This window comes from Dipodomys ordii, unplaced genomic scaffold (assembly GCF_000151885.1).
Source record: "Dipodomys ordii isolate 6190 unplaced genomic scaffold, Dord_2.0 Scaffold141, whole genome shotgun sequence".
Taxonomy (NCBI): Eukaryota; Metazoa; Chordata; class Mammalia; order Rodentia; family Heteromyidae; genus Dipodomys; species Dipodomys ordii.
Window position 1 is genome coordinate 2553855 of NW_012267357.1, and position 26098 is coordinate 2579952.

Genomic DNA, 26098 nt, shown 5'->3' on the forward strand with positions numbered 1-26098 from the left:
AATAAGTGTATTAAAAACTATCTGAGCTGGGCGCCAGTGGCTCACACCTGTAATCCTAGCTGCTCAGGAGGCTGAGATCTGAGGACCTTTGAGGACCTTGGTTCAAAGCCAGCCCAGGCAGGAAAGTCTGTGAAATTCTTATCTCCAATAAACTACTAGAAAACCGGAAGTGGCGCTGTAGCTCAAGCTAGAACTGAAGAGGGCAGGGACAGTGCCCAAGCCCAGAGTTCAAGCCCCATGACCAACCAGAAACAAAAACAAAAACAAAAACTATCTGGTGGGTCTGGGAATGTGGCTTAGTGGTAGAGTGCATGCCTAGCAGGCATGAAGCCCTGGGTTCCATTCCTCATAAACAGAAAAGGCTGGAATGGTGCTGTGACTCAAGCGGTAAAGCACTAGCCTTGAGTGAAAGAAGCTCAGGGACAGTGCCCAGGCTGAGTTCCAACCCTAGGACTGCCAAAAATAATTAAGTAAATAAATGCCAAAAAGAAGACAAAGTCATACAATAACAGCAACCAAGCCTCACAGCAGCTCATTCTCTGACTGGATTAAGGTAACCTATCACCACTGTTACTTGCCTAACAGTGGGGAAAATGTCATTTAAAGCATCTACAATTTGTATACACCATTTAGCATTTGAATTACTAAGCATACAAAGAAACAGAAAAGAAGGAAAATTGACAATAGAAGCACACAGATAATTCAGTTAGTAGTTACAGTATTTGTTTATTGAAACAGGGTCCACTGAGTAGATCAGGCTGGCCTGTAATTTGCTATGTAGCCCGTGGTGGTTTGGAACTCAATCCTGTCAGGCACCAGTGCCTCATACCTGTAATCCTAACTAGTCAGAAGGATGAGGATCACAGTTGGAAGCCAGTGCAGGCAGAAAAACTTAGAAGACTCTTATCTCCAATTAACCACCAAAATGCTAGAAGTGGTTCTGTGGCTCAAGTGGTACAACACTAGTCTGAGCAAAAAAAAGCTCAGGGACAGCACCCAGGCCCTGATTTCAAAACCCAGGCCCTGTATTTAAAAAAAAAAAAAAATCTATGCTCTTAGATGTTACAATAGAGGTTACTTTGAGAGAATGACTGGGAGTCAAAAAGAGCTTCTATGGGACTTGGCTTCAGACAATATGGAAGCTATTGTATGGGTCTGTTTGGTTTGTGAAAATGTGTCAAGCTATAAACTTATGATACATACATACATACATATATATATATATATACACACACACGTATTGAAGGGGGAGAGACTGGAAAGAATAAACAGTTATCAACGAATTGAGGATAGTAGTCAACTCTATAAAGGGGAATGAATAAGGCATTTCAAAGTACTGACAATGCTCTATTTTGCAATATACATTGTATATATTCTGTAAACAGAAAAATGTTTTAAATACTTTTGAATAATTTCAAAATGAAATTAAAATCAAATATTCTACTAAATGCAAAAATAAATAAATAAACTAAATTTCTAACCTAGTATGGTCCTGCAACCATTAAACAGAGTAATTACAGCTATTCAGAAGAAGGAAGATCCTGAGTTCAAGACTGGCCCACACTAAGTAAGTGAAATCCTACCTCAAAAAATAAAAACAAGACAGGTAATGGTGGATCACATCTATAATCCTAGATATTCAGAAGGCTGAGATCTGAGGATCATGGTTTGAAGCTAACTCAGGCAAAAAAGTCCTTAAAACTCTTACCTTTAGTTAACCAACAAAAATCCTACAAAACAACAACAGCAAAAACCCAAACACAAAATAAATTTAAAAGGAAGTGAGGGTATGAGTTAAGTAGTAAAACACCAGCCTTGAGCAAAATTATCAAGCAAGATCTTGAGACCCTAAGTGAAGTCCTAGTAACTGGTCAAAAATCACCAGGCACTGGTGGTTCACACCTGTAATCCTAGCTACTCTGGAAGCTAAGATCTGAGGATGGCAGTTCCAAGGGCAGGAAAGACCCTGAGATTCTTTTTTTTTTTTAACTGTATTTTTTTTGTCTTTTCTTTTTTGGTACTGGGGATCGAACCCAGGACGTTGCGCTTGCTAGGCAAGCGCTTTGCCACTGAGCTACATCCCAGCCCTCCCTGAGATTCTTATTTTGGTCGGTCATGGGGCTTGAACTCTGGGCCTGAGTGCTATCCCTCAGCTCTTCAGCTCAAGGTAGTACTCTACCACTTGAGCCACAGTGTCACTTCTGGTTTTCTGAGTGGCTTTTATTAGAGATAAGAGTCTCATGGACTTTACCTGCCCAGGCTGGCTTTGAACCCTGATCCTCAGGTCTCAGCCTCCTGAGCAGCTAGGATTAGGGGCATGCACCACTGGCACCCAACCACTTGAGCTACAGCGCCACTTCCGGTTTTCTGGTGGTTTATTGGAGATAGGAGTCTCACGGTCTTTCCTGCCCGGGCTGGCTTTGAACCACGATCCTCAGATCTCAGCCTCCTGAGTAGCTAGGATTACAGGCGTGAGCCACCAGCGCCCGGCTATCCCTGACATTCTTATCTCCAATAAACCACCAGAAAACCAGAAGTGGAGTTGTGGCTCTCAGTAGAAAAGCACTAGCCTTGAGCAACAGCATCCAGACCTGAGTTCAAGTCCCACAATTAACTAAACAAATAAATAATAAAAAACACAAGTGCTAGGGTCATAGCTGAAGTGGTTAAAGCATTTGACTACTAAGCATGAAGTTCTAAGTTCATATTATATACTTAAAAATAAAAACTTCCAAGCTGGGTGCTGGTGGCTCACACCTATAATTCTAGCTACTCAGAAGGCTGAGATCTGAGGATCATGGTTCAAAGCTAGCCAAAGCAGAAAAGTCTGTGACTCATCTCCAATTAACAAGCAAAAAGCTGAAAGTAGAGTTGTGGCTCAAGTGGTAGAGCACTTGTCTTGAGCAGAAAGAAGTCACAAATAGTCCCTAGGACATAAACTCAAGCCCCAAGACTGGCAGGAAGAAAAAAAAAAGGGGGGGTGAGAGTACCAATTAGAAACGGCCACATAACTTTTTTTTGCTTCTGTGTTAGTGCTGAAGCGCTCACACTTGCAATGTGGCCACTGCTACTGAGCGGTGTCTCCAGCCCCTTTCTGTACAAGTCAAATTCAAAATGGATCAAAGATCTCAATGTAAGACCTGAAACCATAAAACTACTACAGAAAGGAAGAGAAACATCAAAACTTCCCAGCACTAGTAGGAACTTTCTGAGTAAAGTTCAGCAAGTCAAATAAAGAATTAGCCAAAGCAAAGCATAGCATAGCAAAGAACATAGTCAACAAGCTAAAAAGACAGCCCACAGAATGGGAGAAGCATCTTTGCCAGCTCTATGCCAGACAATGACCTAATGTACCAAATACACAAAGAACTCAAGAAACTGAACCCCCAAAGAATCAACAGCTCAACTGATAAATGAGTAAATGAGCTAAATAGACTTTTCTGAGAAATAGTAGTAGTAAAAGTGGCCACTAGACAAAAGAAGAAATGCTCAACATCTCTGGCCATAAAGATAATGCAAATAAAAACAATGCTGAGGTTCCATCTCACTCCAATTATAATGGCCATCACCAAGAATATAAACAACAACAGGTGCTGGCACAAATACTTGGGGAAAAGGAACTGATATACTGCTGGTTGAAATATAAACTTGCTCAACCATTTTGGAAACTCCTCAAGAAACTAAACAGAACTACCCTATGATCCAGTACCACCATTCTTAGGCACTTATCCAAAAGATTACTATCAGGCCAGGCACTAGTGGCTCATACATCTGTAAAAGCTTAGCCACTCAGGAAGCTGAGAGCTGAATACTGAAGTTCAAAGCCAGCCTCAGCAGGAAAGTCTGTGAGAATCTTATCTCCAATTAACCACAAAAAACCAGAAGTGGAACTGTGGCTCAGGTAGTAGAGCACTAGCCTTGAGCTCAAAAGCTCACAGACAGTGTCTAAACCCAGAGTTCAAGCCCCAGGACTGACAGGTGGGCAGGCACGCGCACGTGTGCACACGCATGCGCGCGCACACGCACACACACACACACACACACAAAGGCAAAGCAGAATGCAGTAAAATGCACAACTGTGTTCACTGTTGCACTATTCATCACAGCCAGCATATAGAAACAGCCCAGATGCCCCTCAATAGGCAAATGGATCAAGAAAATGTAGCATTTGTACACAAAGAATTTTCACTTATCCATTAGAAAGAATATTATATCATTTACAAAGAAATGGATGGACCTGGAAAAAATAACATTAAGTGAAGTAAATCAGGCCCAGGGGCACAAAGGATGCTAAACCTAATTTATAAATGTACAAGTAAATACATACAGGATTGTATGTAAGTATACACAAATATATTAAGTATGGTATTTGCAGGAAAAAAATGGTGAAATTCCTTAGAACTCACAGTCCAACAAAATGAATACCAGGAAACTGGATATAAAAGGGAAACCAAGGGGAGGGAGGTAGACAAATGAAGAAAGGGAGAGAATGCAGTAATACTCTCTGAGGCATAACCTAGAAAGCTGAGGGGAAGGACTGGTTTGGGAGGGATATCAATCAAGATACACTGTACTTATAAACTTATCTGTATAAAGACATTTTCTCACCAAACCATAAACAAAAACTATACAGCAAAACTGCCCCCACTGTTCCAAACTGTCTTTCAGGTTAAGACCTATCAACCTTTCAAAGGAATCAATGATTCCAATTTACAAAAGGAGGAAAGGAAAGGGAAAATATCCTCTCATTTTATAAGTGTAGGCTGAGATAGGTTCAGCATTGACAGACTGAAAAGAAAATTTCAAACAAGCCCCCAAAGGAAGTATTTTCATCATCTCTGAAGGAAGTATTTTCATCATCTCTGTTGAAGCACTAAGGAGCAGTACCCTGAACTAAGTTTTTTTGTTTTGTTTTGTCAGTGTGGGCTTGAACTCAGGGCCTCAGCGCTGTCCCTGAGCTTCTTTTGCTCAAGACTATTGCTCTACCACTTGAGCTACTTCTGGCTTCTTCTGTTTATGTAGTACTGAGGAATCCAACCCAGGGCTTCATACATGCTAGACAAGCATACTACCACTAAGCCACATTCCCAGCCCTGAACTAAGTTACTGACTCAAGCTAAATTGTGGCCATAGTGAATTCTGTATGTATTTCTCTACTCTGTGGGCTGGACTTGTGTTCAGTGGTAAATTAGGTATTAAAAGACAAAATGTATTGTTTTGCTTGCTTTGCTTAAGCTGTGCAGCAAAATCTTTCCTTCTTTAAAAATATTATAATAAATTATTTCTTTTTTAGAATTGTTTTTAATGGGTTCTACATGGGTATTTATCTCTAAAACTCTACATTTTTCATTACCTACATTTAGTAATGCTAATATGGGAACATGATCATTTATTCCAGTTACTTAGTAAACTTGCCAGTTAAACCAGGTGAGTCACTGGAGGTAAACCATTACTCTTTAACTCTAGAGCAAACCAGGTTCAGTCATTTTCCTCAAGAATTTCATTTTAGGGGCTGGGAAGGTGGCTCAGTGGTAGAGCGCTTGCCTTGCATGGCAGAGGCCCTGGGTTCGATTCCTCAGCACCACATAAGCAAAAAGAAAAAAGCTGGAAGTGGCGCTGTGGCTTAAAGTGGTAGAGCGCTAGCCTTGAGCTGAAGAGCTGAGGGACAGCGCCCAGGCCCAGAGTTCAGACCCCATGACCGGACCCCAAAAAAAAGAAAAGAAAAGAAAAGCTTCTAGCCCAATGCCAGTGGTGGCTCAAACCCTGTAAATCCTAGCTACTGAAAAGACTGAGATCAGAAGTCGTAGGTCAAAGCCAGCTCAGGGGAGGAAAGGTAGTGAGACTCAAAAAAAAAAAAAAAAAGAATTTCATTTTAAGGTTTTAATATGAAAGTAAACCCATCTATTAAGTTTTTAACCTAAATTTTCAGTTCCCATTTCATTATATCTCAATGATTAATCTAGAGATTTATTTATTTTCCGGTCCTGGGGCTTGAACTCAGGGCCTGGGCACTGTCCTTGAGCTTCTTTTGCTCAAGGCTAGAGCTCTACCACTTTAAGCCACAGTACCACTCTGCCTTCTTCTGAATGGTTTATTAGAGTTAAGAGTCTCAAGGCCTTTCCTGCCCAGGATGGCTTAGAACCACAATCCTCAGGTCTCAGCCTCTTGAGCAATAGGATTACAGGCATGAGCCACCTGTGCCCAGCTTTTGTTTTGGTGGGTTTTATTTTTTGTATTTTGTCAGTTGTGGGGCTTGAACTCTGGGCCTGGGCGCTCTCCTTCAGCTCTTCAGCTCAAGGCTAGCGCTCTACCGCTTTAGCCACAGCAACATTTCTGGTTTTCTGAGTGGTTTATTAGAGATAAAAGTCTCACATACTGTTTTGCACAGGCTGGCCTTGAACTGTGATCCTCAGATCTCAGCCTCCTGAGTTAGCTAGGATTTCAGGGGTGAGCCACTGGCACCTGGCTTGTTTTTTGTTTTGTTTTGTTTTTTTAAAGTCAGTTCTCACTACCAGCTTGGGATTATGCCTAGAATTCACAATCCTCTGCCTTACCATAATGAGTGCTGAGATTGTAAGTGTATAATAGCAAATTCAGTAATCCAGATTTTTTGAAGTAAACTGAACTAAAAGAGACAGCTCTCCAATATCAGGGAAATATAATAGTCCATACATAAGTCTTGTTTGTAATGTACATAATAATTTCATGAGAGTTCTACAAACTGTTACTTTACATATGAGAAAGACTAAAGCCTGCAGAAGCAAAGTTACTAGCCTTAGCCCATGCATACCAAGAACTAAGACCTGGGTCTTCTGACTCCAGGCCAGCGTTCCTTCAAGTTGGCTGAAAGCTACCTTTCATGGTTCCCTTCAAATTTCAGCATATCCTCAGACTAGTTTACTCATTTCTTCTTTCACCAACAATTCTCTAACGAAACAGAAGTAAACATCAAACTAAAGTTACATATTTAGTTATTCAAAATAATTTTGTAAATACAATGGCTAAATATTATCTACTACTTTAGGGTGTATTTCCTATGAACAAAATAAGACCCTATTCCTACATAATTCCAATGTAGCCTTTAAACTCACTACCATGGATATATTAGTCTAATCCCTAGGTATCAGTCTAGTTTTACCAACTGTGCCAATTCAGAATTGTATACTGCATGTAGTTTGGCATGTCATATCTTTGTCTTCTGCTGACTTTCATGACCTTAGTATTTTTTGAGGTTTCCAGATTGGTCATTTTGTAGAAATTCTGTAAATCAGAATTTGGCCAACATTGCTTTATGCTTCAATCAGATTATGCAAACACTTGGTAGTCCTTATTCAAGAAATATTTGGTAATTAAAAAACTGTATCAAAATCAATTGGAAGTAGGCAAAAGGTAACTGAGCACTTCAAAACAGATATACAAATGGTTAATACAAGATATTCATCATTAATTATGAGAGAAATATAAAGCGAAACCATAATGTGACAGGACTTACAAATCTATAAGATGAGATGTAACCAAAAAGACTGACAACACCATGTGGCTTACACCTGTGATCCTAATGACTTGAGAGACTGAGATTGAAAAAACAGGTTTCAGGTCAGCAAGGCAGAAAAGTCCATGAGGACACTATTTCAAAGACGGGAGACCAGAGATTGAAGTTTGCAATCTATATATAAGTGGGTCTAAGAAGAAATTGAAACCCTTTCTCAAAATAACCAATACAAAGAGGACAGTCTCAGTGGTAGAGCCATCTAGCTGCCTAGCAAACATAAGATTCTAAGTTCAAAGCCAGTACTGCTCCCCATGAAATCCCTGACAAAAATAAGTGTTCAAAAAAAATAAAATAAGCTGGGCGCTGGTGGCTCACACCTGTAATCCTAGCTACTCAGTAGGCTGAGATCTGAGGATTATGAGAGGCCAGCCTGGGCAGAAAAGTCCCCAAGAAGACATTTATCTCTAATTACTCAAAAACTGGAAGTGGTATTGTGGCTCAAATGGTAGAGTATTAGCCTTGAGCACAAAGAAGCTCAGGGACATCACCCAGGCGAGTTCAAGCCCCACAAACAACCAAAATAAATAAAAAATAAAATTATTTCACACATAGCCTCCTAAAAAACTTAGGTGCTGGTGGCTCACCAGGGACAGTGCCCATGCCCAGAATTCAAGCGCCAGGACAGAAAAGTACAAAAGAAAGAAGAAAAGAGAAAGAGAGAGAGAAAGAGAGAAAGAGAAAGAGGGAGGGAACAAAGGAAGGAAGGAAGGAAGGAAGGAAGGAAGGAAGGAAGGAAGGAAGGAAGGAAGGGAGGGAGGGAGGGAGGGAGGGAAGGAGGGAAAAGGAGAAAGGGGAGAGGGAGGGAGAGGGTAAGAAAGGAGAGAGAAAAAAACATATATACTATCCTATAATCCAGCAACCACACTCCTAAACCAACACAAATAAGAACATACGTCAACACTTTAAAAATTTTCCAGCAGCACTCTTTACAATGGACAAGAACTGGAAACATTCCAAATGTCTACGATCTGGTTTATTAATCCAATTAATTACTATTTGCTGACAAAAAGCAACAAACTACTGATTTCAGCAACAGCATGGTTGAACTGTAAAAGCATTTCAAGTTAGAAAAAAAAAATAGCTGGGCACTAGTGGCTCACACCTATAAATACTAGCTACTCAGGAGGCTGAGATCTGAGGATCTCTGTCCAAAGCAGGCCCATACAAGAAAGTCAGTGATATTCTTACCTCCAATAAACCACCAAAAAACCAGAAATGGAGCTGTGGTGCAAAATGGTAGAGCACTAGCCTTGAGCTTTATAAAAGCTCTGGGACAGCACCCAGGCCCTGAGTTCAAGTCCCACAACAAACACCACCACCACCAACAACAAACACCACCACCACCAACAACAACAACAACAAAAAACTGATACAAAATAAAAAAGCCGCATCTTGCACAGTTCCAGGTCAACCTAGGCAGAAAACCCATGAGCTTTTATCTCAATGGAGGAAGTGGGCATGGTGTCATGTATCTATCATCCTGGCTTTGGTGGAATGTGAAAAATAGTCCTGATGGTCCTGATGGCACACCCAGGCAAGAAGCAAACCCTATCTCAAAAACAATCAGTGCAACTGGAGAAAGCAAAGGAAGCGGTAATGTCTAAAAGAAGAAATGTAATTATTTCTTATGAAATATACAACACCTTAATAATTTTTTAAATTACTAGCACAGCTGGGGTTGGCGGCTTATACTTAAAATCCTAGCTAATCAAGATACTAGGATCTGAGAATCACAGTTTGAAGCCAAGTTAGGTAGACAAATCTCAGAGACTTTTATCTCCAATTGATCAGCAAAAAGCTGTAAGTGAAGGTATGGCTCAAGTGAGCCATGAGCAAAAAAGCAAAAGCAAAGAGCATAAGACCCGGCTTTCAAGCTCTACTACTGAGAGAAAAAAGTACAAACAAGAGCTAGTAGTAGAACGCCTGCTAGCTCAGCAGTAGAGGGCCTACATAACAAGCACAAGAACCTGAGTTCAAACCCCAGTACTGGGGAAAAAAAAAACAAAACAAAACAGATTTTGGGGACCTGACAAAGTTCAGCTCAATAGTTACTGGCTCTGAACCAAAGATATTTTAACTAACAATTTCCTTATCTGTAAAGTAAAATAAATAAATAAAACCCCAATGATTAGGAAAAGAACAAATTTGACTACTGTAAGGTCCACTCCTGGATGGCAAGCAGACTCCACCCTCCTCGCAGCAAAGTCTCCAACCCAGTACCTGCGTTACCTAGGCAACTGGCACACCTGGAAGAGGTCACATCTGCATCCGCTGAGGTCACATCTGAATTTGATGTGGCCACACCTTTCTCTGCCCATACCCTAGATAAGGCCTAGCCCAGGCCCAGATGCCCTCTTTTCTAGCTCTTTTCTCTCTCAGGCTCTCCTTCTTTCTCAGCTCTCTCTCTCTTTCCCAGCTCTCCCAGCTCTCTTTTGCCAGCTGCATGGAGTGCCAGCCTGGCCTCGTCCCAGCAGGTCTACTGAATAAACCTACCCTTACCTGAATACCATGTGCATGGTGCTGAATACCATGTGCATGGTGCTGAATACCATGTGCATGGTGCTGTTCTTACTCGGCTACCTCTTTTTAAAAACCTAACAACTGGGGCTGGGAAGGTGGCTCAGTGGTAGAGCGCTTGCCTTGCATGCATGAAGCCCTGGTTTCAATTCCTCAGCACCATATAAGCAAAAATAAAAAAGCCAGAAGTGGCGCTGTGGCTCAAGTGGTAGAGCGCTAGCCTTGAGCTGAAGAGCTGAGGGACAGCGCCCAGGCCCAGAATTCAGGCCCCATGACCAACAAAAAATAAAAATAAAAAAATAAAAACCTAACAACTACTTAAAGCAAGACAGGCTCACAAGTACTCTCTGTGAGTTGTCATAGCATATCCCATGGAAACACCCCATATTCTACTTTCTAGTTCTTACTGGCCATGTGTTCCAAACTTGGAGTTCCCCAAAGATGGAAAATCTGAGAAGGACCTTGGAGAATTATATATGCTGTTCGTTTCTTATTCCTAAAGCACCTGAATTTTTTTCCCAAAGGGACTCAATCTGCAGATTCTACTAAGTATACATGTTAAGATGATAGAAGAATAGAGACAAAACAAGAAAAAGGAAGGAGACTGGAAAGTGAAAGGGCACGAAAAGGAAAAAGCAGCACTGCAATGAGATTTCCCCAATTGGCTAAGGTTTGCTGCCCCTCAGAAAGGAGGCTGCTTGAAATTCACAGACAGAACACAAGCTTTCATTTTTAGTTGGGGAAACAGAAACCCATAAATAAAGCTTTCTCCTCCCGTGGCTCTCCTCAGATTCCAGAAAGCCTGGTGTCAGAATCCTCTTGGAATATCTTTCCTTCTGGTACACAGTACGTTAGGCAACTAGCCTTTCTTTTTTTTTTTTTGGGGGGGGGGTCTGGTCATGAGGCCTGAACTCTGGGCCTGGCCGCTGTCCCTCAGTTCTTCAGCTCAAGGCTAGCACTCTACCACTTGAGTCACAGCACCACTTCCGGCTTTTTTTCTTTTTGCTTATGTGGTGCTGAGGAATCGAAGCCAGGGTCTCATGCATGCAAGGCAAGCACTCAACCACTGAGCCACCTTCCCAGCCCTGCAACTAGCCTTTCTGAGTAGTAAGAGAGACAGTCACACTGGATATGTTCCTAGGCACCTCAGTGTGAAAAATGGAGAGAAAATGGAAAAAGTAAATGATGGTAAGTGGAGTAGGCTGCATATAGGGAGTTATCAATGTTTATTGGGGAAACCCAATGCTTTTTAATTAACAAGTACTTTGTGACCAAAGCTGTGAATAAATTATACATGGTTCTTAGTAAAATTCACCTTGAACGCTTTTATCAAGAATTTTCATAATAACTGAGAACTAAGAATACTCAAATTCATGGGAATAATGTGACAGTTACAGACAACTAATTAGGGATGCTATTAATATAAAATTAATTTTGTTTTTTGAGGTGCTGGAGAATCAAACCCATAAGAATCCATTTTATTCTTTAGTTTTATTCTAAACTCTATTCAGAAATACTACATTTCTTGCTGAGTATGTAAGCTTGTCTTCTCACGTGTTTAAGCTTCAAAAAGGGTTTATAGCCGGGCACCGGTGGCTCACGCCTGTAATCCTACCTACACAGGAGGCTGAGATCTGAGGATCGCAGTTCAAAAGCAGCCTAAGCAAGAAAGTCCGTGAAACTCTTATCTCTAATAAACCACCAGAAAACCGGAAGTGGCGCTGTACCTCAAGTGGTAGAGTACTCGCTTTGAACTGAAGAGCTGAGGGACAGTGCCTAGGCCCAGAGTTCAAGCCCCATGACCTACAAAATAAAAAAGGGGGGGAGGTTATATATAAGAGCCAGTGGCTCACGCCTGTAATCCTAGCTACTCAGGAGGGGAAGCTCTGAGGATCATAGTTCAAAGCCAGCTGAAAAAAACTAAGTCTATGAGACTCTTATCTCCACTTAACCACCAGAAAAAATGGAAGTGGCACTATGGCTCAAAGTGGTAAGAGCACTAGCCTTGAGCAAAAACCTCAGGGACACCACTGCCCAGACCCCAAGTTCAAGCCCCAAGACCAATCAAAAACAAAAACATAACAAAACCAGAAGAGTTTTAGGACACAGACCACTGAATTTGTTTGGAGTACATATATGAACTCTGCTGTGGATCATGTCTACAAGCTCTGTATGCAAACAATCTGATGAAGAAAAAATTATTAAATGACAGGATGTGAAAAACAGTCCTCTACAAATTGCATCAATAACACAGCTATAATCCCTGATTAGTTTACATTGCTATTCAGATCTTGAGTGTCCCTGCTTGGTGTTTGATATTCTTGTCATTCGCCCACCAGTTGATCTTGTCTCAGGCACACTTTTGAGAGCATTTGCAAAAAGAAAGCAGAACCATAATCACCATAGTTGGTAAGTTTTAATGCACACTAGACGAATTTTCTATAAGACTGATACAGCAAGCCCCTTATATCAAGAGACTGCCACAGCTGCATGAAAAGGGCATTCATCTTGTTAGAAAATAAACTGGTTGACAGTCCTAAGGTGTGTAGTTTGCTTGTTTGACCTATCTAAAATAGAAGATTCCTATGCAATTAGCTTTTCTCCATAAAATCCTTTTGCACATAATGAAACCAAAGAAAGATGCTGACTTAGAAGCCTAAAAAAACAGCACAATAAAAGTGTTCATGTTGTTGGCCTATCATGTTGCTGGGCTGAACCAGGCAAAACCTGGTTCAATACAAGTCATTCAGTCAAGGGGAGAAAACAGTAGCAACCTAAGAGATGGAAAATCTGGTACACTTTCCTGCTGGACTCTAGCTGACTAATGGCAAAGGGCTGCCTTAGGAGCAAACCATGGGAACAGTGGCTGCATATCCATGAAGGTATAGGCTTTATCAGCAAGTTGTGAAAACTTATGGTGACTAATATGGTACTATGAATTATTGGGGATCCTGAGGCTTATTTTTCTGAATGTAATGCTAAAAGGTAAGTTGCATTCATTCAAACTAATAAAGCAGGAGGGAAGCACTATTTGTTTCTAGATCAATCATTTCAGTTGTACCTGTTAGGATATGTAAAGAGAATAGATTCCAGAGCTCAGCATTTTCAAGTAGAAGATAGTTTAGATTTCAACTCAGTCTTGAACATACCTTATTGTCTAAAAACCATGTTCTCTAAGAAACACATTAGAAAAGTGAGGAAACCAGAATGCTTGTTCACAGTTGTTTGGTTTTTTGTTTGTTTTGGTTGGTCGTGGGGCCTGAACTCTGGGCCTGGGCACTGTCCCTCAGCTCTTCAGCTCAGGGAGAGCGCTCTGCCACTTGAGCCACAGCGCCACTTCCGTCTTTTTCTGCTTATGTAGTGCTGAGGAATCGAACTCAGGGCCTCCTGCATGCAAGGCAAGCACTCTACCACTGAGCCACCTTTCCAGCCCACAGCTGTTTTTTTAAAAGCAAATTACTGTATTTTTATAGGAGGGAGAAGATGTGTTAAAACGTTTTCTAATGAAGCCAAATATTTAAATGAATGACAAATGTGTGTAGTACAGACAAAATAAACCAATAATGATCATCATTTATGTAAGAAACTAAAGACATTTTATAATATAAACAGACTAAATGCTTTATTGAAAAATACTTATTTTCAATAAAATTACAGTGGCAGTACCTTGAGGTTTTATAAGTATTTGATAATTAAATAATGTAAGTTCCATATTTTAGAGCAATATGAAGTAACTTAGAGACTTTGTTTATATTGACTCACTTTATAGTTGAATTTCTCTCTAATGAGTATTAATTCAACTTTAAAAGTGCTGCAAAATCCAGGCTCCAATGGTTCATACCTGTAATCCTAGCTACTCAGGAAGATGAGAGCTGTTGATCACAGTTTGAAGTCATCCCAATCAGGAAAGTCCACGAGACTCTAATCTCCAATTAACCAATTAAAGTTGGAAGTGGAACTGTAGCTTAAGTGGCACAGTGCTAAGAGACAATGCCAAGGCCCTGAAATCAAACCCAATACTAGCAAAAACAACAACAAAAACTGTTGGAACAATATTAATAAAAGTTTATCTATTTTAAAAAAAGGCATTAGGGCTGGGAAGGTGGCTCAGTGGTAGAGCGCTTGCCTTGCATGCCTGAGGCCCTGGGTTCGATTCCTCAGCACCACATAAGCAAAAAGAAAAAAGCTGGAAGTGGCGCTGTGGCTCAAGTGGTAGAGCACTAGCCTTTGAGCTGAAGAGCTGAGGGACAGCGCCCAGGCCCAGAGTTCAGGCCCCACAACTGGACCACCAAAAAAAAGGGGGGGGCATTAGGCTAACAAGACTAGGTGCTGGTGTTAGTACCTATAATCTTTGCTACTGAGGAGGCTGAGATCTGGGGACTGAGGTTTGCTTTTTGTCGGTCACGGGCTTGAACTCCAGGCCTCAGCCCTGTCCCTCAGCTCTTCAGCTCAAGGTAAGAGCTCAACCACTTGAGCCACAGCGCCACTTCCAGTTTTCTGGTGGTTTATTGGAAATAAGAGTCTCACAGGCTTTTCCTGGCTCTGAACCATCTCAGCCTCCTGAGTAGCTAGGATTACAGGTGTGAGCCACTGGCGCCCAGCTTGGGGACTGAAGTTTGAAGCCAGATCTGGCACACAAATCTGAGGGACTCTTATCTCCAATTAACCAGCAAGAAAGACAGAGGTGGAGGTGTGTCTCAAGTGATAGAGAACCAGCCATGAGGGCGAATGCTGAGGGTGAATATGGTTCAGTGGTAGAGTGCTTGCCTAGTATGCATGAAGTCCTGGGTTCAATTCCTCAGTACCACATAAGCAGAAAAAGCCAGCATTGGAGCTGTGGCTCAAGTGGTAGAGTGCTAACCTTGAGCAAAAGCTCAGAACAGTGCCCAGGCCCTGAGTTCAAGCCCCAGTACTGCCACAAAAATAAACAGTAAAATATTTTTTTAAAAAATAAGGATATAAGATACTTATGTATGAAAAGCTAAATAGCTCAGCACCGGTGGCTCACTCCTATAATTCTAGCTAGCTAGAGAGGCTGAGATCTGAGGATCATGGTTCAAAGCCAGCCCGGGCAGGAAAGTACATGAGACTCTTTTTTTTTTTTTTGTCCGTCGTGGGGCTTGAACTCTGGGCCTGGTGCTGTCCCTCAGCTCTTCAGCTAAAGGCAAGCGCTCTACCACTTGAGCTACAGCGCCACTTCCGGTTTTATGGTGGTTTATTGGAGATAGGAGTCTCACGATCTCTCCTGCCCGGGCTGGCTTTTTCCGGTTTTATGGTGGTTTATTGGAGATAGGAGCCTCACGATCTCTCCTGCCCGGGCTGGCTTTGAACCTCGATCCTCAGATCTCAGCCTCCTGTGTAGCTAGGATTACAGGCGTGAGCCACCAGCGCCCGGCTGTACATGAGACTCTTATCTCCAATAAACCACTAGAAAACTGGAAGTGGCGCTGTGGCTCAAGCAGTAGAGCACTTGCCTTGAGCTGAAGAGTGTAGGGACAGCGCCCAAGCCCAGAGTTCAAGCCCCACGACCGACCAAAAAATTAAAACTGGAAGTGGCACGATGGCTCAAGAGGTAGAGTTGCTAGCCTTGAGTTGAAGAGCTGAGGGACAGCATTCAGGCCCAGAGTTCAAGCCGCACCACAGACAAAATAAAATAAAAGCTAAATAGCTCATAACAAAACTAAGAATTTGAACTCCAAACTTCATGTCTATGTCAATGTCCAGAGTCTTTATATAAGTCATGCTATATTACTTCAATTCCTGCCTTTCAGAGAGGTGGTACAAACATTTAGCAGAGTTCTAGAGAAGATAACAGGAGCACAAGTAGGCAAAGTTCACAGGGAGAAGCTTTTTGCAGGGGTGGGCAACAACTAGTCTATGGACACTATAAAGCCAAGAAATAATCTGGTACATGGTAAGATGGACATGTATGCTTCTCACATACCTATATTAAAATTTTTCTATAGCTCTCAAATGATGTTACAGATATCCAAATGGCTCTTGGCATAGGTCAGGTTCCCCATTCCTATTAAGAGATATGGAGGGCTTGCACAAAACTCTGTGCTTCCTAGGTTAGATGGGTATAATACTGGCATCTCAGCAGTATATTCTCCAGTGGAAGGATTTCATCATGCACTATGGTTCATTTAGCATGTCTGTCCCATTACATAGATTCTGAAGGCCTATAATATATATGTTCCCAATCTTTATAAAAATCCTCTTCTCCACATTTCCAAATGCCTGTGGAGAAAGGGGATTAAATCATCCCTTCACAGTATCACTAGGTAAGAATTAAGCAGGACTAGGGATGTAGCTCAATGTCAAAAGAGCTTGCCTATACTCAGGAAGCTGAGATCTAAGGATCGCAGTTCAAAGCCAGCCCAGCTGGGAAAGTCCATGAGACTCTTACCTCCAATAAACCATTCAGGAAAACAAAAGTGGCGCTGTGGTAGAGCGCTAGCCTTGAGCTGAAGAGCTGAGCAACAGCTCCCAGGTCCAGAGTTCAAGTCCCATGACCAACTAAAAAAAAAAAAAACAGTGCTTGCCTAGCATATGTGGATCCTGGATTCTATCCTAGCACTGAAGAGAAGGAGGAAAAAAAGAAAAGACAACAAGGAAGAAAGAAAAGAGAAGGAATAATGGGCAGAAAACAAAAGAGACACAGCACAGGGGAATATAAACAAAATTTAGTAAGGAATTGGCGAAAAAGGGTTATGACTCTTAATGACTCTCAGTAACTTCTAAGATTAATAGATAATACTCTTTAGGAATTGGCCCTGTTGCACTCCACCTTCTCTCTTAGTGTTCTGTAACTCCAGTCATTCTAACTTGTGGTTTTCCTGACCTACAGTGCTATGTTCATATTTCAGTGCCTTTGCATGTTCCCTTTGCCTAGAAAGCACTTCACAAGGCAGTTATACATCAACACCAAGCTCAAAAACACGTAAAGCCATATAAAGACATCTCCACATCCTTCAGTCCTTTTTCTCCTAGCACTTCATAGTCCTCCCTTAATGGCCACTGGCTCCTGGACCCCTTTAATTACATGCACTTAATCAGTTCTCTGATCTCTGACTATTTTCCTTGGTGTGTTTTCCATAACTTAGTTTTTACTGACACCAGAAGGCAAGCATTCCTTTTAGTTCTCAGGCTTTTTTTTTTTTTCCTAATCCTAATCTACTCAAAACTCCAACTAGTATCTCTATAGAGATTTTCCCCACAAAAGTCACTCAATATTTCAAACTCAGTTTCTCCCAAATAGACACTCATCTTAGTTAACAAGTATACAGCTTAAATGTCTCCTCTTATTCCTACCATTCCTCCCTTGTACATACTACTCACCAACTCAGATTCCTCTTCCTTTGCTGCTGCTGCTGCTTGTTCATTTTTCCTGCCAAAGTGATGTCTTTGATTCTCTATTCGACCTTAGTCATTCCTCCACCCTGTACCGAGACTTGAACTTCAGGCCTTAAGCTTCCTCAGCTTGCTTGCTCACAGCTGACACGCTACAACTTGAGCCACACCTTTAGCCTGGCTTTTTGCTGGTTAACTGGAGATAAGAGTTGCTTGGACTTTTCTGCTCACACTGGCTTTGAACCACTATCTTTCACAGGTTTCAGTCTCCTGAATAGCTAGGATTACAACCATGAACCACTGGCACTCAACTGCTCAGTGGTTAACCTTTGTGGACTAATAAATTCCTTTGTAAATCTACTGAATTCTCTTAACACTTGCCTCCATCTGCTACTGTCCACTGCTACTGAACTTCTGCACCTCTAGATAGTTACAATGGCCTGATTCTTTAATACTTTTATCATCCTCACCAGTTTTGAAATATCAACACCAAAAATTTACCTCTTTCATGTTAATGCTGCCAGGCGCCCATGGCTCATGCTTGTGATCCTAGCTACACATGACGCTGAGGTATGAGAATCATAGTTCAAAACCAGCCCAAGCAGGGAAGTCCATAAGAATCTTATGGACCACCAAAAAAGCTGAAAGTAGAGCTGTGGCTCAGGTGGTAGGGTGCTAGCCTTCAGCAAAAGCCCTATTATGGGCGTGTGTGCGCGCACACACACACACACACACACACACACACAAAGTTAATACTACCCCCTTGCACAAACACACAAACTCAGTCTTGCCATCAAAATCCTCTACAGTCTGTTACCTAAGTACTTTTCCAGGATTAGATTCCACAGCTCAAGCTGTCACTTGCTCCTATTATCTGCCTATCAAAATCACACCCACTCTTAAAGGCACAAGTCAAACTTCAGTCTTCATCTTCATATCCTTCACATAACAATTAGGAAAGAGTCTTGAACAAATTACCTATATTACCTAATGAACTAACCCAGAAAATGAAAGAAGTAATTGCTGAAGAACTGTTAGAAATCCTTAAATCCTTCTGGAAGAATTAAGCTTGTAAAAACCAAAATCCAAACGTTAATATTACAGCTAAAAAGCCTTCCTATACTCAGCACTGTTGATCAATTTTGATCAAATGCTAATAACATGCCATTTAGAGACTCAATTTACACTCAGACATATCATCAACATGAAGATAGATAAAAGGATTTTTGGACCCAGGATTCAAATTTCAATTATACTTGCATTTTAAATAAAACTTGCAATTTACTTAAGGAAAATTTAGCAACTTCTAAGTGGAGACTTACAAGGCTAAATAAATACACAACAGCAATAAAATTAGCTCCCAAACTAAACCACCCTCAGACTTTTTGGGGAGGCAGGGAGCTGACATGTGCTAAGATACTTTTCTCTTGATCCATATTTTAAACAAGTGAACTTTGTTAAAAATGAGAATGTGAGGGGTAATGAGCTGCTCACAAGACACATTTACTGGCACACTCACCAGCAGATGCAAGAGCAACGATCTTCATGACAGACAAGTGATGTTTTGGACAACACTTTCTCTCCATTACTCTGTTAAGTCCTTGTTTCTTTTAGGGCTAGCCTAATTTAATTTGCTTTTGGCTTCTAAACCTGTAAAGTCAAGTTTAATGTTCAGTGTTGTACACCGTGAAGCATTTTGCTCGTAAGAAAACAAGAACCTTCAGGAGTCAAGATCTTTTTAAAAAGAACATTGATTATTCTATCTAATTAAGACAGTTGGTGATACATGCCCTCCTTGACATAATTAAGACTATACCAATTTGAATGCATTTCTGAAACAGACTTGCTTATAAGAGTGAAATATGCTAAAATTATGAATTATTAATATAACTCTTAAGGAAAGCAGGGCATAATGGACGGCGCTGTAGCATTTCAAACTGGATCTCAGCTTACAATCAAAAAGTCTGACTCTAAGTTACTCGACCTTGAGAAATGGCTTCACCTGCAAATCTTTTCCTTCCTCAAGGTGGCTAGCCAGGGATAATTAAATCATGTAGGTAGCACACTACCACAGGGCACTCAGAAGATTCGTTTACTTCAACACAAAAGATACTCACAACTTGATGTAAGAGATCTATTTCCACAAGTCTTCAAAAACACTACAGCTAGTTTGTTCTAGTAAAAACAATACTGTCACCATCATTTCTGAGAGATGTGGATCAAGATAAGAGCTTGCATGGGATTGTGCAAGATCACTACAGATATACACACACACATACACACACACAGAGAGAAAGAGAGAGAGATCACTAAAATGTTAACAGGAAATATCCATAGTAATTAAGCAAAAACATCTCTTAACATTTACGTTAAGAGCTCACAAGGGTTAAGGGGAGGAAAAAAAAGGCGTCAAATTAGGCCCAACTCCAGATCTTTAAGTCAAGAGAGTGATTCTGGCTTATTCTTCCTGAAGCACAAACAGTATATATTAAAATACAATTTAAAAACTTCGAGGTTCAAATATTCCACAACCAGAAATGGTGACACTAACGCCTTTTCAGAAAGCCTGCGCAGAAAAGCACTATTAGCACCAATGGAGGTATTTATGGAAAGCTGATCGCAGTACTGAGGCAAGAGGAGGAGGGAAAAAAATAATCATTTCAATTTTCTGCACATACAAACCGAGGCGAATGGCTTTCAAAACCACGGCCGTCCCGACCACTACCGAACAAGCGTCCCGTGGAATTCCCGGACTTACAATCGAATACCAAAAAGAAGACCATGACACTTGCAAACCAGGGGGGGTTGGGGGGGTGTCGTTTCCATTCCCTTCTCAGGGTCCAGAACTCAAAGTATGCTTTGGAGGAATCGCGTCTCGAGGGTCTCTGCGTCCTGGCCTCCGCCCCTCGAGTGCCTCCCCCACCCCCCAACGGCGACTGCACCTTCGAGTAACACCCCAAATGCGACCCGCCCCGCCCCGCCCCGTCCCCGGACGCAGACCAAGGAGAAGCCTAGAGTCGGGGTCGCCGCCGCGCCAGAGGCCGAGGGTTGCGGGGCGAGGCCGCAAACTGCGTCCGCCGCCGCCTCAAGCGGAGGGGTGTCCAGGCGCGGCTGGATCTGAGGGTGATGGCACTCACCACACCATGCCGTAGGCACCCTCGCCGATGTACGAGAGATTGGTGTAGCGCGGTCCCACGTCGAACACCTGCCCGCGGACCATCTCCGGGCCCGCGCCCGCTGCCGCCGCCGCCGCCATGTTGGCTGCCCAGCCGCCGCTTCCTCCGCCGCTCTGGGCTCAACGCTTCGCGATCTCCGCTCAACCTCTGCTGCGCCTTCCGAAGAGACTGTGCCGTCGCCCCTGCAGCCGCCGCGGCTGACCGAGAAGGAGGAAAGAGGACGACACTCCAGAGGTTAAGAGCTGACCGCAGCTCGGACCGTCTCTGCCAGGCTTGACTGACGGGCGGGCCGGCGGGCGGGCGGAGGGAGGGGCACGCGCCTAAGGAGGCGCAGGGGCGGGGTCAAGAAACGTGCGCGCGGATTGGTTTGTAGTAGTCGGGGGGCGGAGTCTCCGCGGATGGACGGAAGCCGCGAGCTCTGGGAGGAGCACTGCGGCGGCGGCAGTGGAGGAGTAGGCGGCCGCGGTGGAGGGGGCGCCGCCCGGCGAGGTCACGTGTGTTCGCGGGCGTGCCGCGCGCTTGGTGGCTCTTGAGAAGGTGTGGGAGACCGGGATGGGGGAGACTGAGCCTCGGAGACACCGCGGTCCGAGAGACTACCAGGGGACGGCACGCCACGGGAACAAAATCCCAACAGTCAGAGAAGGCCCTGGGCCTGCCCGTGAGGCCGGACGAGGTACCACACACACTGGCCCCTGTACTCTGGGACCCCATAGCTGTGAATCTCTGGAGGCCTACATACTGATGGACTTGGCCTCCGGACTAGGATAGAAACCGAAAAAGCATGACCGAAACCTAGAAAGACATTTGCATACAGAGAAAGTTTGAGACACAAACATAGACACACACACACCCCAAACAAAAAACAAAAATGAGAGACTAAATCCACGAACCAGAGGTTTGTTCAACCAGTACTTGTTGAGTACTTAGCATGTGTTTGGAGATCCATCCTTACCCAAGTTACCTTCTAGGAAGAGGAAACAAATACATTATTTAAGCTGTATTATGAAGAAATATAAAGCAGAATAAGAGATTCAAGGGTAGAGGGATGGGATACTTAAGAAAGCAATTGAGGGCTGGGAAGGTGGCTCAGTGGTAGAGTGCTTGCCTTGCATGCCTGAGGCCCTGGGTTCGATTCCCTCAGTACCACATAAGCATAAAGAAAAAAGCTGGAAGTGGCGTTGTGGCTCAAGTGGTAAAGTACTAGCCTTGAGCTGAAGAGCTGAGGGACAGCGCCCAGGTCCAGAGTTCAGGCCCCACGACCGGACCCAAAAAAAAAAAAGCCATTGAAACATAATAGTTATCAGATTATTACAGATCAGCTGATACTTAGGCATAGGACATATTCAAATATAAATGCAAAAAAGATAGAGTCCCTAAAACGGAAACAAACAAAAATCTAAAGAATAGAAAGTTACAAACACCAGAGATTGAAACAAAAGTGCTGATAACTGTCATCCTAGCTACTCAGAAAGCTGGAACCTGGAATATAGTCATTGGGAATCAGCTGTGGCAGAAAGTCCATGAAATTCCATCTCTGATTAACCAGCAAAAATTCTAGGTTGGAGGCATGACTAAATGATAAGGTGCTAGCCATGCTCAAACTTAAGATACAAAAAACTACCACAAAACACTCTACAGTAACCAATGTAAAAGCAATATAAATCAGCAGTAGAGAAGATAGACATGACAATATTTTCACAAATACCTAACAGTGATGAAACTCTTTAAGAAAATTCTTTAAGGCAAAGGAGACAATAATGGGAACTTAAAATACAGATATTCTTAAAAGAAAACAAACAATAACCAGAATTATAGTGAAAGAAAACTTTCCTATGATCTTAAGTGGAGATGGAAAATTGAATGAATTCACTAGGATCAATAAAAGTTTATTAAGCAGAGGACTAAGAGACTTGCCACTTAATTGAATTCCATAATGAAATAATTTGAAATGAAGCTAGTCACTAAAAGAAGAAGTATTGGTTTTCTACTAAACTTGCAGAATGTTAGGTAAGACAACAAAAAACAAAACCACCAGCAGCACTACCAGCAGCAGCAGCACCAAAATATACAAAGAGCTCAAAAACTTAAACAACAAAAAGAAATTAGTCAAAAGATAAGTAAATTGAAGGGGCTGGGAAGGTGGCTCAGTGGTAGAGTGCTTGCCTCGCATGCATGAGGCCCTGGGTTCAATTCCTTAGCACCACATAAGCAGAAAAAGCCGGAAGTGGGGCTGAGGCTCAGGTGGTAGACTGCTGGTCTATAGCTGAAAAGCTGGGGGACAGCGCCCAGGTCTAGAGTTCAGGCCCCACAACTGACAAAAAAAGAAGAAGAAGAAGAAGAAGAAGAAGAAGAAGAAGAAAGAAAGGATAAGTAAAGTAAATTGAACACAGTTCTCAGAAGAAATTCAAGGGCTGATAAATACATGAAGAAATGTTCATTGTTTTTAGTCATAAATGTAAATCAAAACTTACTAAGGTTTCATCTCACTCCAATCAGAATGATAGTTATCAAGAAAAACATCAGCAAATGCTGGTGCGGATATGAGGGAAAATGAACCCTCGTACACTGTAAGTGAAAATGTAAACTAATGCAACCAGTATGAATGTTCCTGAAAAAAAAAGCAACTAAAAATAGCTGGGTGCTGGCTCACACCTACAATCCTAGCTACTCAGGAGGCTGAGATCTAAGGATCTCAGTTCTAGGCTAGCCTGGGCAGGAAAATCTGTGAGATTCTTGTCTCCAGTAAACCACTCAGAAAAAAACAGAAGTAGCACTGTAGCTCAAGTAGTAGTGCTCTACTACTAGCCTTGAGCAAAAGAATCTTAGGGACAGCAATCAGGCTCTGAGTTCAAACCCCAGGACTTAGAAAAAAATTTTAATTAAATTAAAAAAACTAAAAGTGGACTTGCCTTTTGACTTTGCCATGACATTATTGGATATATAACTAAAGAAGTTTAAATCAATATACAAGAAAGATATCTGCATACCCATGTTTATGCAACGCTGTTTACAGTGGCCATACAAGAATCAGTCCAACAGCAGATGACTGGATAAAAGAAGTATACACACATTTGCCAAGGAATATTACAGAGCCATAGATAAAATGAAATCGTGTCATTTGTAGAAAAGGGACCATCCTTTTGAGAGATGCCAAGCTCAAAAAGCCAAGTATCATGTTTCCAGTCATTTCTAGAATGTGAGATCTAAAGAGCATGGACATGTAGTCATCACAGTCATATATATAGCTACAGAACATGATCTAACTACGGGATTATTTAGTGAGATGAGAAGAGACAGAAAAAATAATGAAAATAATTTTGAAACTATGAAGATGGCATTAGGAATCTCAGTGAAAGCTGTTGATCAATAGGGGTTTGTGGGATCAGGGAAAGAGGAGTAGAAAGGGTTATTCTAATTAAAATGCAATACATGCATGTCTGGACAAAAAGGAAAATTTATTAGCAGAAGCCAACTTGAAGACATAATTTGGATCCAGGTATAATGGTCCATGTCTGTAATTCTAGCTACCTTAAGAGGCAGTTTAGTTTTTCTTCTTTGTAATGTGACTAAGAAGATGGGGGACATTTAGACAGAGCACCTACCAGAAGCAGCCAATCATATTTCAAAATAAGAAGAGGGTCCTTCTGGGAGAAAGAGCAAGGAGAAGCTCTCCCAATGCTACAAGAACAACTGTCTAGAGCTGGGAAAGGCTCAGTGGTAGAGTGCTTGCCTTGCATGCATGAGGCCCTGGATTCAGCAGGGCCTGCGAAGCCTCCCTCAGTACCACATAAGCAGAAAAAGCAGGAAGTGGCTCTCTGAAAAGTGGTAGAGCTCTAGCCTTGAGCTGAAGAGCTGAGAGACAGCGTCCAAGCCCAGAGTTCAGGCCCATGACAGAGAAGAAAACAAAAAACAAAAAAACTGTCTAGGCTTCAAGATACCCAAAGAGGCTATAGAGGCACCTAGAGGCACCTACATTTACGAGTAATGAAATGCCCCTTCACTGGTAATGTCTCCATCCTAGGACAGATTTTGTGGGGTGTAGTGACCAAGATGAAGATGCAGAGGACCACTGTCATTCATCAGGACTACATCCACTACATATGCAAGTAAAATCAGTTCAAGAAACACCACAGGGATTTATCTGCACACCCATCCCCCTGTTTTAGGCCAGTCCAGATCGATGACATTGTCACCAAGAGTGAATGCCAACCCCTGAACAGGACTGTTTGAGTCAATGTGATGAAGGTCACCAATGCTGGCACTAAGAAGCAATTCCAGAAGTTCTGAGACTGGACACTTCCCACTCCCCAGGATGAAATAATTTTCCACCCAAAAGATGTAGAAACAGGAGTTAGAGACCAGCCTAGGCAATGATGGCGAGACTCTGTCTCAAAAACAAAATTAAGGGGCTGGGAAGGTGGCTCAGTGGTACAGCGCTTGCCTTGCATGCATGAGGCCTTGGGTTCAATTCCTCAGCACCTCATAAGCAAAAAGAAAAAAGCCAGAAGTGGTGCTGTGGCTCAAGTGGTAGAGCTCTAGCCTTGAGCTGAAGAGCTGAGAGACAGCGCCCAGGCCCTGAGTTCAGGCCCCACGACCAGACCTCCCCCCCAAAAAAAAAATTTAAAACAAAAAGGGTTTGGGGAGTGAGGCTCAAGTAGATGCTTGGCTAGAACACACTAGGCTTAACAATTGATCTCATGCAGCCTTCTTTGCAATAATTGAAGGAAAATGAAACAAGACTGGCAGAATTTGGAAGTGGTAGAAAGTGACCCTAGTTGGATGATTTCATTTACACTGATGCCTTAATTTCTCTAGATTCTGCAGTGTTTTTGGAATGACTCTTTTTTTGGATCCAGTTCAGCATATCTCCTCCCACAGAGTCATGAGCTCCACATATATGGACTGCCAGAGCATTTGAATCTTGCCTTATCCATTTACCACTAGTGAAAACTTGCCTCCATTTCCCAAGACATAAAATGGGGATTGCAATAATACTTGACAGGTTGGTTATAAAGAGTGAATAAATGGTGGCTCACACCTGTAATCCTAGCTACTACAGAGGCTAAGATCTGACAGTCAGTTCGAAGGCAGCCTGGGCAGGGAAGTTGGGGAGACTTTTAACTCCAATTAACCATAAAGAGCTAGAAATGGATCTGTGGCTCAATTGGTAGAGAAGTAGCCTAGAGTACAAAAGCTCAGGGGCAGAGCAAAGGCCGTAGAGTTCAAGTCCCAGGACCAAAAAAAAAGGAATGAAACATACTGGGTACTAGTGGTTCACACATGTATTCCTAGCTACTTGGGAAGCTAAGGGACGATTGAAGTTAGAGCCCAGCTTTGGCAGAACAATTCATTAGACCTTCTTCTTCTTCTTGTTCTTGTTCTTCTTCTTGTTGTTGTTCTTCTTCTCCTCCTCCTTCTCCTCCTCCTTCTCCTCCTCCTTCTCCTCCTTCTCCTCCTCCTTCTCCTCCTTCTCCTCCTTCTCCTTCTCCTCCTTCTCCTT

The 26098-nt window shown here is 42.3% G+C and overlaps 1 protein-coding gene and 1 pseudogene across 1 annotated transcript in view; one reads left to right on the forward strand and one right to left on the reverse strand.

Annotated features, from left to right (window-relative positions):
• The window catches only part of Mapk1 (mitogen-activated protein kinase 1), a 91100-nt gene extending 70188 nt beyond the window's left edge, over nucleotides 1-20912 (reverse strand). The window contains exon 1 of the mRNA XM_013031566.1: nucleotides 20560-20912. Within this exon, the coding sequence (XP_012887020.1) occupies nucleotides 20560-20678 (119 nt within the window). The 5' untranslated portion in view covers nucleotides 20679-20912. The remainder of the gene's footprint in view (nucleotides 1-20559) is intronic.
• Nucleotides 20913-20996: 84 nt separating this feature from the next.
• Nucleotides 20997-24885, forward strand: LOC105997188 (annotated as a pseudogene).
• The last annotated feature ends 1213 nt before the right edge of the window (nucleotides 24886-26098 follow it).